The 15562-nt window shown below is 45.6% G+C and overlaps 1 protein-coding gene across 3 annotated transcripts in view; it reads left to right on the forward strand.

Annotated features, from left to right (window-relative positions):
* LOC126173644 (ribonuclease P protein subunit p21) overlaps nucleotides 1-13219 on the forward strand; it is a 48864-nt gene extending 35645 nt beyond the window's left edge. For all 3 annotated transcript variants that reach the window (XM_049920972.1, XM_049920974.1, XM_049920973.1), the window contains exon 4: nucleotides 12741-13219. In XM_049920972.1, coding sequence (XP_049776929.1) covers nucleotides 12741-12942 — 202 coding nt within the window. In that variant the 3' untranslated portion in view covers nucleotides 12943-13219. The remainder of the gene's footprint in view (nucleotides 1-12740) is intronic.
* The last annotated feature ends 2343 nt before the right edge of the window (nucleotides 13220-15562 follow it).

A 15562-nucleotide genomic window follows, 5' to 3' on the forward strand; every position in this document is an offset into this window, starting at 1 on the left:
ATGAAGTGAGGGCATGAGAGACTTTCGATGATGTATTTTTTGGATGAGGATCACCTCCTTGGTGGTCTTAGAGATGTAGGCTATGTACCAGGCCTGGGTTTCAACCCTCCCCTTCTATCACCACCACCCTCCCTCCCCCACCCTCCCCGACCACCAGGGAGGGATGATTGCCTGAACTGTAACCTTCCCAAATTGCTGATTGGTCCCTCTGTCAGGTGTTCAGGAAGTGTGACCTGTGACCTGAGGTATGAGCTATCACCTAAGGTGGGTGCAAACCCTTTTGAAGAGGCCCCTTCCCACCCCCCCCCCACCCCCCCAGATGGAAGGTGAACGCCACTGGAGACTATGGCAATAATGGAGGATTTCCTTGCAATGAGTCAATCATCTTCCTGCTCAACATCTACTAAATGTAATGAGACTAATGATTCAGAGACCCTTCCTGCTGCACCACGGTTTCTCGTGGTCTCACATGCTGAAGATGGTCAGTCCTTTGCCACAGTAAATCCATTTATTATTCAGAAAGATGTAGATGGAGTTGCTGGCCCTATGAAATCCTGCTCTCATTTTCGGAATGGCACTTTGCTTTTGCAGACCACTTCTGATTCTCAGGCACAACTATTGCTTGCTGCCTTGCTACTCCATGGTTACCCTGTTCATGCCGAGGCCCATGGAACCTTGAATTCTTCCCGTGGTGTAATTTACACCAGGCTGCTCGACGGTCTAACTGAGGCCGAAATCCAATCTTGCCTCTCTGATCAGTGTCATTGTCGTCCATCATGTAATGAAAAAGGAAGATTCCTCCTTAGCGCCCACCTGCACTTTCTTTCTCGCCTCTGAAAGAGTGGTGCTTCCATCCAGGGTGAAAGCAGACTATGAAATTATCGCTGTTGGGCCCTACATTCCAAACCAGCTACACAACTGGTAGGCCAGAAAGGATAGGAGTAGTACTCACTTGAAGACTTCTTCCGCCCCTCCAGCCTAACAACACTTGAGTCTTCGTCTAACCAGAAAGGCTCGAAGAAGTCCACCAAAGGCAAACGGTCTTCTCCTTCGCCACCTCGACGATCCTCTTCGATGGTGTCACCACATGATACCTTAGCCTGGCCAGCCTCCATGTTGCCGGTGTGCACCAGCAACTGTTACTCAGCATTGGACTCCACAAACCGACTGCACAAGCAAGCTGATGCTTCTGTGGACCCCATGGAGCATGATCCTCCTGCTTCTGTGCCCTGTAGTAGTGCCTCTTCCCCAGCTGTCAATTGGCAGCCGCCGAGGTGAAACCCCTACATCTCTTCCTCCTCATGACTCTCCTCCAAAGGAATGTTCGTGGCCTTTGGTTCCACAAAAAGGATTTACAGCTGCTTTTAGCATCGTAGCATCCCCTTGTACTCTGCCTTCAGGAAACAAAATTGCACCCTCATGACTGCTTTGAGTTTTCACGTTTCTTACCAATTCGTTTTGACCCTCCCCCCTGAGGTCGGCATTCTGTCTCATGGGGGCATCATGCTGCTCATACAGGATGACATCCATAGTCAACCCATCTCCCTGACTACCAGTCTTCAACCTGTTACAGTTCACCTTTTCCTTCCCCACCTGACTTTTTTCCCCTCTGTGCCATTTGTCCGTCCGTCATTCAGTGTCACCAGGGCAGATTTCCTTCAGCTTATTGGGCAGCTACCTTCCCCATTTTTGGTACTCGGTGACTTTAGTGTGCATCATCCCCTTTGGTGTTCTCCCAGGACCTGTTAGAGAGGTGCCCTCTTGGCAGACCTTCCTAACCAACGTAACCATTTCTGCCTTAACACTGTAGCACCCACTTTCCTTTCCAACTCCTCGCACACCTATTCCCATTTGGACCTCTCCTTGTGCACTGCCCAGCTTGCCCCTAGTCTTGAGTTGTCCATTTTTTCTGACACCTACTTGATCAACCATTTCCATGTGCTATCCGTTTGCTGACTCCTATCCCATCCGCGTGCATGCCCAAATGGCAGCTTCCTAAGGCTGACTGACAGCTTTACTCCTTCCTGGCAACTTTCGAACAACAAGATTTCCCCAGTTGTGATGACCAGGTGGAATATCTCACTAATGTTATCTCCTCTTTACCAAGTCATGTCTCGGTCCCTTTGTGGACTGAGGCACACCGCAACACAATTCACACACGGAGACATGCTCTCCGTGGTTTTAACCACCACTCTACACTGGCAAACTGCATTAATTATAACAGACACATGCAAAGTGTCGTTGTGTTGTTCGGGATAGTGAAAGAGCTAGCTGGATTTAATTAACTAGTTCTTTTAACAGTTCCACCCCTTCCTCTGTCGTGTGGGCCAACCTCTGATGGCTCTCTGGGACCAAGATTTATTCCCCAATTTCCGACCTGAGAGTAGGTGTCAATGTCATCGTAGACCCTATTGCTATCTCCAACACCTAGGGCTGCCATTTTGTGGAAGTTTCGAACTCTTCCCACTATCACACTGCCTTCCTCCATGGAAAATGAGTGGAGGAGGCTCGGGCAATACCCTTCTCTTCTCTGAATCATGATTGCTACAATGTGTCCTTTACTATGAGGGAGCTCAGTCATGCTCTCAGTTCATCCTGATCCTCCGCTCCAGGGCCAGATGCCATCCACATTCAGATGTCCTTTCTCTTGTGGGCAAGCACTTTCTGCTTAACACGTACAATCACATCTGGGCAGAGGGCACATTTTCCTGGTGCTGGCATGAAGCCATCACTGTACCCATACCTAAGCCCAGTAAGGACAAAAACCTTCCATCTAGATACCACCCCATCTCTTACCAGCTGCATTTGCAAGTGATGGAACATACGATTCATGCCCAGCTGGTGTGGTGGTTCAAGTCTCGCCGTTTACTAATGAATACACAGTTTGGATTTCGAAATGGCATTCTGCAGTTGTACATCTCATTACTTTGTCCACCCATGTTATGAATGATTTTCTGCAGAAATCCCAGACTGCATTCACGTTTCTCGATTTGGAGTAGGCCTATGACACCTGCTGGAAAACTGATATCCTCCGTATTCTTTACTTGTGGGGCTTCCGTGGGCACCTGCACTGTTTCCTTCAGGCATTTTTACAAGACCAAGTTTTCAAGGTGCATGTGGGTTCTGCCTTGTCAGACACCTTTATCCAGGGAAGTGGTGTGCCTCAGGGTTCCATCCTGAGCATCGTCCTCTTTGCTGTCGCTATGAACCCTATAATGGCCTGTCTCCCGGCGTGTTGACCATCTTGCTATCTATTGCAGTTCTCCACGGACCTGTCTCACTGAGCAGCATCTTCAGCACTGTCTTGATCATCTTTACTCCTGGAGCATAGATAATGGCTTTGTCTTTTCCACTGACAAAACCGTCTTTATGAATTTGTGGTGGCGCAAATGGTTTCTCCCACCATCTGTACATCTTGGGCCTGTTGCCCTTCTGTTCATTGAAACTAGGAAATTCCTGGGGCTCATGCCTCATAGGAAACATTCTTGGTCCTCTCATGTATCTTACCTGACAGCCCGCTGTACGTGGTCTGTGTCCTACTTGTCCTGAGTGGTACTACTTGAGGTGCCGATTGAACCACCCTCCTCCATTTGTACCGGTCCCTTGTCCATTTGAAACTCGACTATGGGTGCTTTGTTCATGCGTTTGCACGCCCATCCCTTTTACACCACCTCAACACTATCCACCATCATGGCATCCCTTTGGCCATGAGCATCTTTTACAGCAACCCGGTTGAGAACCTGTATGCTGAAGCTGCTGAACTACCACTGTCCCACTGTCATGACTTTCTCTTCAGCAGGTATGCATGCTGTTTGTCTCCAATGCATGGCCACCACTCCTATGCTGCCTCCTTTGATGATTCCTTTGATCGTCAGTATGGGGCTCGTCCCTCTTCTCTGTTCATTCTGGAGTCTGCTTTTGGCACTTGCTACGGCGGCTTAACTTCACACTACTACCTGCAACTTTCCTGGTAGGCATGAACCCTTTACCATCTTGGCTTCTTAAAGTGGCCCATTTTAACCTTGCCTTCATTTACTTCCTAAGGACACTATTCCAGCCTCAGTCTATTGCCTTCAGTTTCACGATCTTTGTGTGGAACTTTTCTTTGAATACACTGATGGCTCACTGACCGTGGGGTTAGCTGTGTCTTCGTCATTGGCACCCTGTCTTTCGATATCCACTTCCGGCACACTCCTCAGTATTTACAGCCGAGCTCTTCGCCTTGTCGCAGGGCATGGAGTACATCCGGCGACACAGCCTTTTCATTGTGTCCTCTGCTCAGACTCACTAGTCCCCTTCAAAGTCTGTTTGCTGTACACTGCCCGTCCCTTAGTGCAGCAAATCCTGGAAAACTGTCACTTGCTCACTCTTGGCAGAGTCAATGTCATGTCTCTGTGGGTTCCTGGTCATGTTGGTCTGCCAGGAAACAAGGCTGCTGACACTGCTGCCAAGGCTGCAGTCCTTGTACCTCAACCCGCGAGTACTTATATTCCCTCTGATGATCTCTGCATTGCCGACTGTCAGGCGGTGGTGTCCCTTTGGCATCGTCAATGGTCCTCCCTTCTTATGAATAAGCTTCGGCTTATGAAGTCTCTCCCAGCGACTTGGATGACCTCCTCTCGGCCCTCCTGCCAGGAGGATATTATTTTAACTTGGCTGTGTTTTGGGCACTGCCTTTTTAGCCATTGTCATTTGCTAACTGATGATACACATCACTTTGTACACATTGTGCCCAAATTTTAACTGTGTACCACTTCCTGATGGAATGCCCTTTTTTTAACCATTTACATTCCAGCTTGGGTTTGCCATCTGGTTTATCAGCCGTTTTAGCGAATGAAGCATGGGCTGTCGATCATATTTTACTTTTTATCCGCCAAAGCAATATGGCAAGGGCCATTTAATTTTTAGTTTTGGACCTCCGTTTCTGTATGGTGTCTCTTTTAGCCCTTTTTTCATATGCCTGTTTTAGCTGTCTTCTACTCTGTCAGCTGGGACTGACATATAGTTGTTTCACTTGTCTCTGTGTTCATGTTCTCTAGTTTTGACTTGGACGCGTATAATCCCAGTTGTTTTTTGTGCCCTAAAGCAAAACAAAACAAAACAATCATCTTCAGCACACACACCTGCGTGCGCACACACTTGTGCGTGCAGTTATCTACATTTAAGATACACTTACGCACACAGTACTCGCACTTAATGAAAGAAAGATGCCTGCAAGTGTGAAGGATGGGGAAAAACCTTTCCAATTAGGGAGCTGAACTTGCACTTCGGGTTATCCCCACCATTCATGTCGTGCGACTTTACTTACGTATGTATGCATGCAATATCCCGCAGTTTGAGACTGACACACCTATCAGAGTAATAGACCTACCCAGACTCTGTCACACTCCCCTTAAGACTCCATGTTAACTGTAAATTGCTCAACGGACTGCTACTTGAAATGCTCTAATATAGAATCATAAGATAGGAAATTGCAATGATCCTACTATATAACTGTCCTTTCGATCAGCAGAACAAATCAGTGAATTGAAGGGAACTACATGTTCCTTCAAATGAAAATGCAAATGAAATGTAAACTCCCCCCAGGGGGTCCACAACTCTCTTGTGGATACGTGCGTGGCGAGCACAGGACCCTGAGCTAGTGTGGCTCTCTTTCCTTTGTGGGCTGCATACCTTCCTTTTCCACATCCTTCGCCATCCCCCATCCTCCCTCCCCCCCCCACTCACTCCCACCTCTTCTCTTCCCCTTCACCCCCTATGGGAGTATGTTTCATGCCTATGTCCGGAGACGGACGCTTGTAACTGTAAGACAGTCTCTCTTCTTTGCTTCCTATGCTGGAAAATCTCTGTCCTCCCTTTGTCCTCCTTTTCCTTGCCTCTTCTCTTTACCCTCTTCTCTGCTGCGGCGTTTGAGACCTCTCTTCTTTTCTTTTCTTTGTTCCTCTCTTTCTCTTTCTTTCTTTCCTGTGCGTCTCTGAAGGCCGCATTCCCACGTGCCAGTGACGGGGTAACGCATAATTCCCCGCCACAGGTAGGCAGGTAGGACACATACGTACCCCTGATAATGGGCAGGCCCAGGGAGGGGTGATTACCCGAGCTGGTACCTTCCGAATGTGGCGATTGGTTCCTCCATCTGTTTCTCAGGAGGTGTGAACTGAGGTGTGAACAATCACTTAAGGCGGGAATGCCCTCAGAGATGGTCCCCACAACGAAGGAGCGCTCCATCAGAGACTTTGGTAATCATGGGGAATACTTCCGCAATGGTTTCCTCTACGTCTACAATTTCTGCTTACAAGCGAAAGTTAATGAGTCTCAGCCACAGACAATTCTTCCATCAGTGCCACAGTTCCTTGTTGTTTCTCAGTCGGACGGTCAAGACTTCTCCACAGTCAACCCTTTCATTATTTAGAAAGGTGTCGACGCAATTGCAGGTCCTGTAAAGTCTTGCTCCCGCTTATGAAATGGCACCTTGTTGTTAGAAACACTCAGTGCCCTACAGGCACAAAAACTGCTATGAACTTCACTGCTACACACCTTCCCTGTCCGGGTGTAAATGCACCGCACTTTAAATTCTCATCACACGGGGTGGTTCATACACGCACACTCGACAGATTGTCCAATGAGGAAATTCAAAACTACCTGTCTGACCAGGGTGTAACCGCTGTACATAGTCATTAAAGGGTTGGCAAGGACTTGGTACCGACCCGTACTGTCTTCTTGACATTTGAGAAAGTTCAACTTCCATCGAACATTAAAGCGGGCTATGAGAGAACTTCAGTTCAACCTTACATCCTCAACCCTATGCGTTGCTACCGGTGTCAGCAGTTTAATCATACCAGCCAGTCGTGTTCCAACCCGGCCATATGCGTTACATGTGGGAAGGATGCCCATGAGGGTGCTTGTCCACCTCTATCCCCTCGTTGCATCAACTGTATGGGTGGCCACACTGCTTTCTCTAGAGATTGCCCCATTTTCAAAGATGAACAGCTTATTCAGGAAATCAGAGTGATGGAAAAGGTGTCTACATTTGCTGCTCCTAAGTTATTCACCAGTCAAAAGCCCACTTTGTCTCCAGCAGGTAAATATAGCACTGTCCTTGCATCTTCTCAGCCTACTAAGGAGGCAGCCACACAAACTTGGGATCTCACCTTTAGTGTCACAGTCGTTAGATCAGCCAGTGCCAAGGTCGCTGGTTCAACCTCCCCACTATCAGCTGCTCACTCTACGGCTCACCCTTCATCGGCTCCTGCTAAATCACAAGCCCCAAAATCAGACAACCAGACTTCCAAAACAAAGCCTACTCGCGAAGATTTTTTTATTTACCGTGACTTCACAAACATTGATTCTTCTCTCATCTCAACGTCCTGTTTCCAAGAAGGCTTATAAGAAACCAAGTTCCTCTCCTTCTCCGTCACGGCGTGTCTCATCTACAGCGGCACCTGGCAGTAACCGCCCTCGGCCGTCTTCCGTGTTGCCAAGGCGCACTGCTGGCGGCCAATCGCTGGTGGCGGGACCTGCCCCCGAACAAGCTATGGATCAGGATCTTCTGCCTTTGGCGGAATGCCGTTCCATTCTGTCAGCCGCCAGCTCTCAGCAGTCGTTGAGTTGAGAGCAACCGTGGTAAGATTCTTCCCTTTTCTGTCCACCTTATGTTAATTATCCATTTCAATATCTGCAGTATTAGAGCCAATCGGGATGAATTGTCAATCCTCTTACAATCCTACTCGCCGGTCATCTTCTGTCTTCAGGAAACAAAGCTACATCCCCATGATGGCTCCGTTTTCCCTCATTTTCAGTCAGTCTGGTTTGATCTCCCTTCTGCAGATGGCACTCCAGCACATGCGGGACTTACGATTCTTCTCCATGATACTGTCCATTACCACCCAATTCTCTTAAACAGTTCCTTCCAAGCTGTTGCTGTACGTCTTTCCCTTTCTGGATACACCTTCTCTCTTTGTACTGTATACATTCCATTGTCCACACCAATGGCAAGAGCTGATCTCCTTCATCTCTTTGGTCAGCTACCGCCCCCCTCCCCCCCTCTCTTATTTGCTGGTTGGGGCTTCAGTGCCCACCACCCGCTTTGGGGATCTCCGCGTCCTTGTCTGCGAGGCTCCCTATTGATTGACGTCTTCCACCAAGCAGATCTTGTTTGCCTCAACATTAGGGAACCTATATTTTTGTCTGCCTCCATGACGAATTTCTCTCATTTGGATCTTTTGGTTGGTACTGTTCAGCTAGCTCGGCGCTTTGAATGGTTCACTCTTGCTGATACACACTCGAGTGACCATTTTCCTTGTGTCCTTCGATTGCAGCCACAACTGCCATCTCTGCGCCCAAGACACTGGAAGTTTGCCGAAGCCGATAGGACACTTGTTTGGTCTCTAGTGACATTCGATGACCGTCATATTCCTAGCGTCGCCGATCAGGTCACTAATGTTACAGAAGTTATACTTATAGGTGTGGAACATTCAATACCTTGTACCTCCGATTTGCCCCGGCACCCCCCAGTTCCTCGGTGGAACAAGGCGTGCCGTGACACAATACATGAGCGGTGACGTGCTCTTCGCAATTTCTGCCACCATCCTAATTTGTCCCACTATATTTGCGATAAGCAGCTACATGCGCGATGCTGTTGTGTCATCTGCACTAGCAAGAAGGCAAACTGCGACTTCTTTACTAGCTCTTTTAATGCATTCACTCTTCCCTCAGAAGTTTGGAGTTGAATTCGATGGTTATCTGGTGTGCCTAGTTTCTCCCCGATCTCTGGGCTCACTGTCGCGCATGATACCTTAGTGGACCCCTTTGCCGAGATTTTGAGCTCTTCAAATTACCCGCCAGCCTTTCTCCCAAAGAAACGTGCAACGGAAGTGTGACCTCTTGCTTTCTCCTCTCAAAATAGCAAAAGCTATAATACTGTTTTCTCCATGCAGGAACTCCAACATGCACTCTCCTCTTCTGGCTCTTCTGCCCCAGGACCAGATGGTATCCACATACAAATGTTGCTGCATTTATCATACCGTAGTCTACGTTACCTCCTTCCCCTTTATAATCAAATTTGGACCGACAGTACTTTTCCGAGAAGATGGCGGGAAGCTATCATGGTTCCTGTTCCAAAACCTGGAAAGGACAAACATCTCCCCTCTAGCTATCACCCATTTCTCTCACAAGTAGTGTATGTAAGGTTTTGGAGTGTGTGGTGAATTGCCATTTAGCCTGGTGGCTGGAGTCCCGAAGCCTTTTAACACCTGCTGAATGCAGTATCCGAAAACATCATTTTGCAGTTGACCCTCTTATTGCTCTCTCCACTTACATCATGAACAATTTTCTCAGGAAACGCCAAACGGTAGCAATATTTTTTGATCTGGAGAGAGCATACGATACCTGTTGGAGGACAGGCATCCTCCGCACACTGTTCTCTTGGGGCTTTCGAGGTCGGCTGCCCCTTTTTATTCATGAATTTATGGCAGAGCATTTAAAGTGCGAGTGAACACTACTCTCTTCCGTACTTTCTCCCAAGAAAACGGGGTACCCCAGGGCTCTGTGCCGTTGTACTGCTTGCCATTGCCATAAATCCAATTATGGATTGCCTCCTTCCTGATGTCTCAGACTCTCTCTTTGTGGACGATTTTGTGATCTACTACAGCTCTCAATGGACCAGCCTTCTTGAACAACTTCATCAAGTATGTCTTGATCGCCTCCACACTTGGAGCATCGAAACCGGCTTCAGATTTTCTCCCAGTAGACCGTTTGTGTCAATTTTTGGCATTGTGCAGAGTTTCTTCTGACTTCTGTACATGTAGGCCTTGTTGACCTTCCGTTCGGGGACGTCACTAAATTCTTGGGTCTTATGTTTGACAGAAAACTGTCCTGGTCCTCCCACGTTTCCTATATTTCGGCTGAGTGGTCCTCTCCGCCTCTATCACGCCTTAGTGCATTCGAAATTGGACTGTGGAAGCATAGTTTATTTCTCTGCTCGACCATCTATTCTTCAGCATCTCCACCACTGTGGATTGTGTTTAGTGTCTGGAGCTTTTTACACCAGACCTGTGGAAAGCCTTTATGCTGAGACTGTTGAAACCTCCACTGTCCAATTGGCGAGCTGTCCTTCTGACTCGTTATGCTAGCCATCTGTCTTTCATGCCTGCTAATCCGGCCCATGACATTTTTTTTTGGCACCTCCTTGGATTTAGGGTATGCAGGCCGCCCTTCCTCTCTACTACCACCAGGAGTCCACTTCCGTCAACTGCTATGTTCAGTTTCCTTCCACTTTCCTAAAACTTTCTTGACAACTGGGGGTACAGCACTGCCTTATCTCCACTCCTGGACCTGCCTGCTCTGTGACCTTTGTCAGCTTCCCAAGGATGGTACCCCTTCTCTCATTTATCGTCGGGCATTTGCTGCTCTATGCGCACAAATGGGGGATGCCACATTTATTTAAACTGACAGCTCAAAAACGTCATTTGGTGTTGGGAGTGCCTATATTGTTGGCGACACCCCTGATCGATTTCGGCGTCCCCACCAGTGTTCAGTTTTTACTGCAGAGCTTTACACTGTTCTCCAGGCTGTCCAATACATCCGTCGCCATCAGCGGGTACAGTATATTATATACTCAGATTCGCTTGGCTCTCTCCTCAGTCATCAAGCTCTTTACCCTGTCCACCCTCTGGTCCACCGGATTCAGGACTGCCTCCACTTGCTGTGTTTGGGGGGCGTCTGTGTGGCATTCCTCTGGATCCCAGAACACGTTGGTATCTGTGGAAACGAGGCAGCCGATATAGCGGCCAAGGCTGCAGTCTCTTTTCCTCAGTCTGCTGTTCGCATGGTTCCCTTAGCCAATCTACAGCGCATTTTATGTCATCATGTTGCTTTTTAATGGCACGCACATTGGTCTACACTTCCCAATAATAAATTGCGGGATGTGAAAGCTCTTTCCTGTGCTTGAACTTCTTCCTCCCGAACTTGTGGTCGTGAGGAGGTAATTTTAACTAAACTCCGGATAGGGCACTGTCTTTTTAGCCATCGACATCTTTTAAGTGGCGATCCTCCCCCGCTTTGTCCTCACTGCTCTCAACTGTAGACGGTGAGACACCTTTTACTTGAGTGCCCCTATTTTATTCCACTACGCATCCGTCTACAGTTGTCACCTGATACGTCTTCCATTTTAGCAGATGACATGCGCTCAGCCGATTGCATCCTCGAGTTTATCAGTGTCAGTGAGATGATGTCGGTCATTTGAAGCTCTTTTTGGGGAAAACAAACTCCCCCTTCTATATTGGTTTTCTAAGCTGTCCGTCTGTTCCCCCCCCCCCCCCCCCCCTCCCCCTTTTTGTGTTTCACTCCCATTGCTGCTGATTTCCAGTTTGGTTTTTTTTACCTTTCTTTAAGCCACAGACCAGGTGCTAATGACCGTAGCAGTTTTGCGCCCAAAGACCTTAACAACAACGAAATGTAAACTGATTATTATATGAATCAATGACAAAATATCTGGATCAACATTCTATGAGAAAACAAAACTTAATTGCTGATGGCAACTAACAAGATAGACAAGTGGAAGGATGGCTACTGTATACTAGCTGTACATTAAATCATAAATCCAATACAACCCATTGATTAATTTAGAAATTCCAGTGGTCAGTTGAATAGCACATCAAATGACTAAGGTATGAATCAAGTTTAGCAGATCTGTGGCGATAGTATGTTTCCTATATAAAGATTGATCCGTGCTGCTGTATACTCGCACCAGTCTGCTGTGGTGGTAAGTTTGAGGACTGTGTTCATAGTGTAGAATCAGAATCTCGCTCATAAAGTGCCACAATGTCTCAAACCAGTGACATATCACCATCTGTCATCAAAGCAAGTATGTTCCTTTTTTTTCCCACCAGCTCCTGTCTCAGCAGTTTGTGCCAGTCTGGCCTCAAATGCCAATCAGGAAAAATGTTACTCTTTCATGCCATATTTAATGAATCAACCAGAATGTCGTCAGTCACCATGCAATCAGAGCAGATCTTTCTGACTAGTTTGTCCTAGAAATTCCCATCTGTCAGCTGTTGATGGCCAATTGAGATTGTAGTTTAACACTTCGGAGTATCCTGAGGCCAAACCACATTCCAAGGCTTGTAATTTTCCGCCATAAATTGTGGTGTCACAGCAAACACTTGGAACTGTTGCCTTCGACGATCTCAAGAGGTGAGCCATGTCACAAGTCACTAACCCCGACTTACTGGAAAGGACCACTAGGTTTCGCGAGCTTATGTCTATGACCACTTGACACGTGCAAGCCATCTCAAATGTTTGAGTGCCCTTATCACACCTGCTGCATTCAGAGCAATGTGTGAGCTGTGCATTTCTCACGTATTCACAGACTAGAACTATTAGTTCCTTTACTGATGACCACTGAAATTTTATGAAATAAATTTCTAATTTCTCCATAACAAATGAACATAATGAGACTTTAAGTAGATGCAACTAAAGTGTCCTGCCTATTGCCAGTCATGACATGCGTAAACAAATTTAGTATAAATGGAAGGAGGCAAGCCAGGTTGTTTGTAACTGTCCATCGCTGAACCTGTCCTTTGGGATACCCCAGCCATTCATGTCATACAACTTATGTGCATGATCACTGCTCAGTGTATGGTGAAACTTAATTCCTAATACTATTGTTTATATTCCGCTGAGGAATTTATTTTTTTAAGAAGTGATATAAATGTGATTGACTGCTCTCATCTTCTTGTTACCAGGGATATCAGCTTGAAACGCAGCATTTGCAAGGGATGTTCGATACAGCTCATCCCAGGCGTGACTGCTAAAGTCCGTATAAAAAATAGACCAACGCCATGTGCACTATGGACATGTACCATCTGCAATACTTCAAAGAGGTATCATAATAAGAAGGGATATCTTACATGGACTGGAAGACCAGAGTCAGTTGCCAACGATTGAAATAGTTCATTGTTTTCCTGACATTTGACTCTTGTTTACTTGCAAGGATACTGGAACTGGTTGACATCACCAATTGTTTATAATTTATTGTCTTTATTATTTGTACAAAACCTGAGACTATCTTTATAAAAATAGTTATAAAAGTAGCACTGAGCCAGCTAAAATGTAAATTAGATGAAGATCACTGCAAACTTTGAGAAATTTGTATTGTCAAAATGTAAAAGAAGTGACTGGTTTATAAGAAATATTATCACAAAAAATTAGTGAATAAACCTTTGATTTTAGAAACTTGAGATTCACCTTTGGCAGTTCTGGTTATTGCCAGTATCCCATTATGCACCTTTTTACTGTTTTTGTTAAGACATGCTGTTTATCTGTTAGCTGTAACTGAAAGCATTTTTGGAATAACCAGATATGTCCAGTTTTGGCTGAAAATGCAATTTTATTACCATTGGATGATTTGAAAATTGCTCGATCATATGGTACAAGAATGAATTCCTCTGCCAGCTAAATCTGAAATATAAATACGTCATGAATCTTGCTGAGATGTACTATGCGCCAGCCTTGGACATGGAATTTTATGCATTGGTATGTGACAGGACTGTTATGGATGCTTCATCTTCCCTTAATTTTCAGTTCACTGTAAAGTGCTAATATTTGCTGTTTCTTCAGTTTCTTGGTTGGTTATGTTACAGTTTTAAGACCAAGTTGTTTGATGCAGGAGAGAAAAGTCAATTTATTTAAGATTCAATAAATATCAATTCTCTGTTTGCATAACAAGTTGGTGATGTAAATTAAGGTTGGAAAAAGACATGAAACACAAATTTTTTCCAATTTCTGGACAGTTTTTTGTTTTACTCAAATTTGTAAACATGGCTTGCCTAGTTATTGCAGCAACACCTTGTATTCGTTTTAGTCCATAGCCCAAGATGTAAAGACAATGAAGAACCCAATTTGTCACCAGAAATTCATACACTCGGAACTAGCCATCATTAAATGGCTGTTAAGTTTTTAGTATTGATGGAATAATATTGTAAATAGCATAGACATAGAGAACATTAAATAGGATATTGATTTTTCATGCCACATAATACTGATGGTGGCCACAAGAGGCAAACAGTGAACAATTCAGAGACAGCAAATGGTCACACAAAGCTCATGACCACAGGTTCAGTAAATGCTGCAGCAAAAACAGATCATCCATACACATGTCACTGTCCTGAGAATTTGGCACTTGTGCAGAACATGTTCAATCTTAGCCCAGGAAATCAACGCTCCAGGCAGCTTGTGGGAGTAGACTCACAAGGCATGTTGTGCATCAAGTATTACATAAAGAATTAAACTTTTGAACATGGAAACCTCATTACAAGCAGCAGCTGACACCAGAAGACTATGGTCTCAAAATAAGCAGCAGCTGACACCAGAAGACTGTGGTCTCAAAATGGAGTATCAGTAGTTAATGTTGGAATGGCATGAAGATTGGCCTCAATTGTTTTGTAACATCCTCTGGAGTGATGAGGCCATATTCCCTGTGGAAGGTTCTGTCAGTTGCCACTATTGTCATTACTGGATGGCAGAGGATCCTGGAGTTACAGTGGAGAAGTTGCATTCTCATCCAGAAATGACCATGTGGTATGGAATAACAGCTACAAATGTCATTGACCCATATCTCTGCGTGAAACAATGAACGGGACACACTACCTTCAAATGCTTCAGGATTACGTTTGGCCCATGGTATATGGATGGGTAAATACCGATTACGCCTTTTTGAAAGATGGTGCACCATCTCACTTTGCAAATGTTGTGCAGAACTGATTGGATGACAAATTTCCAGCACATTGGCTGGGGAGATGTGGACCTCATGAATGGCCTGGAAGAATTCCAGAACTGACACCTTGTAACTTCTTTTTATGAGGATGGGCAAAAGAGGAGGCGCATCAGGTGAAATCTTCATGCTGGTCGAATTGGAAGCATGGATTAGGGAAGTTCTTACCAACATCCCACACAACTTCCTCCAGAAAGTTGTAGATTGCATTCCAGATTATTTGAGGAGATTGGTCAACGCCACAGGTGCCTACATTAAAATTTAATGGACTGTTAATGTATGCAATTATATTCCCATGTAATAGTGCACGTACTGTATTAATTTGATAAAAAAAAACTCCACAAAGATAAGTTATGTGTTAGTTTCAATACCTAGTAACTTCCCAACTACCCTGTAATGAGTGCTATCAACAGGGGATGTCAAATTGATTCCATAATTTTAGATTTCCAGAAGGCTTGAGACACCGTTCCTCACAAGCATCTTCTAACCAAATTGCATGCCTATGGAATATCGCCTCAGTTGTGCAACTGGATTTGTAATTTCCTGTCAGAAAGGTCACAGTTCGCAGTAATAGACAGAAAGTCATAGTGTAAAACAGAAGTAATATCTGGCGTTCCCCAAGGAAGTGTTATAATACCTCTATTGCTCCTGATGTACAGGGTGGTCGGAAATTCTCATTACAGACTTCTAGGACTTGTAGAGGGGAGTGAGTACATCGTATTTTGAATAGGAACCCATGTCCAGAAACGTCATCCAATGAGACTACAGGGCATCAAAGTTATAGGCGCGGGCATC

This window comes from Schistocerca cancellata, chromosome 1, assembly GCF_023864275.1.
Source record: "Schistocerca cancellata isolate TAMUIC-IGC-003103 chromosome 1, iqSchCanc2.1, whole genome shotgun sequence".
Classification (NCBI taxonomy): Eukaryota; Metazoa; Arthropoda; class Insecta; order Orthoptera; family Acrididae; genus Schistocerca; species Schistocerca cancellata.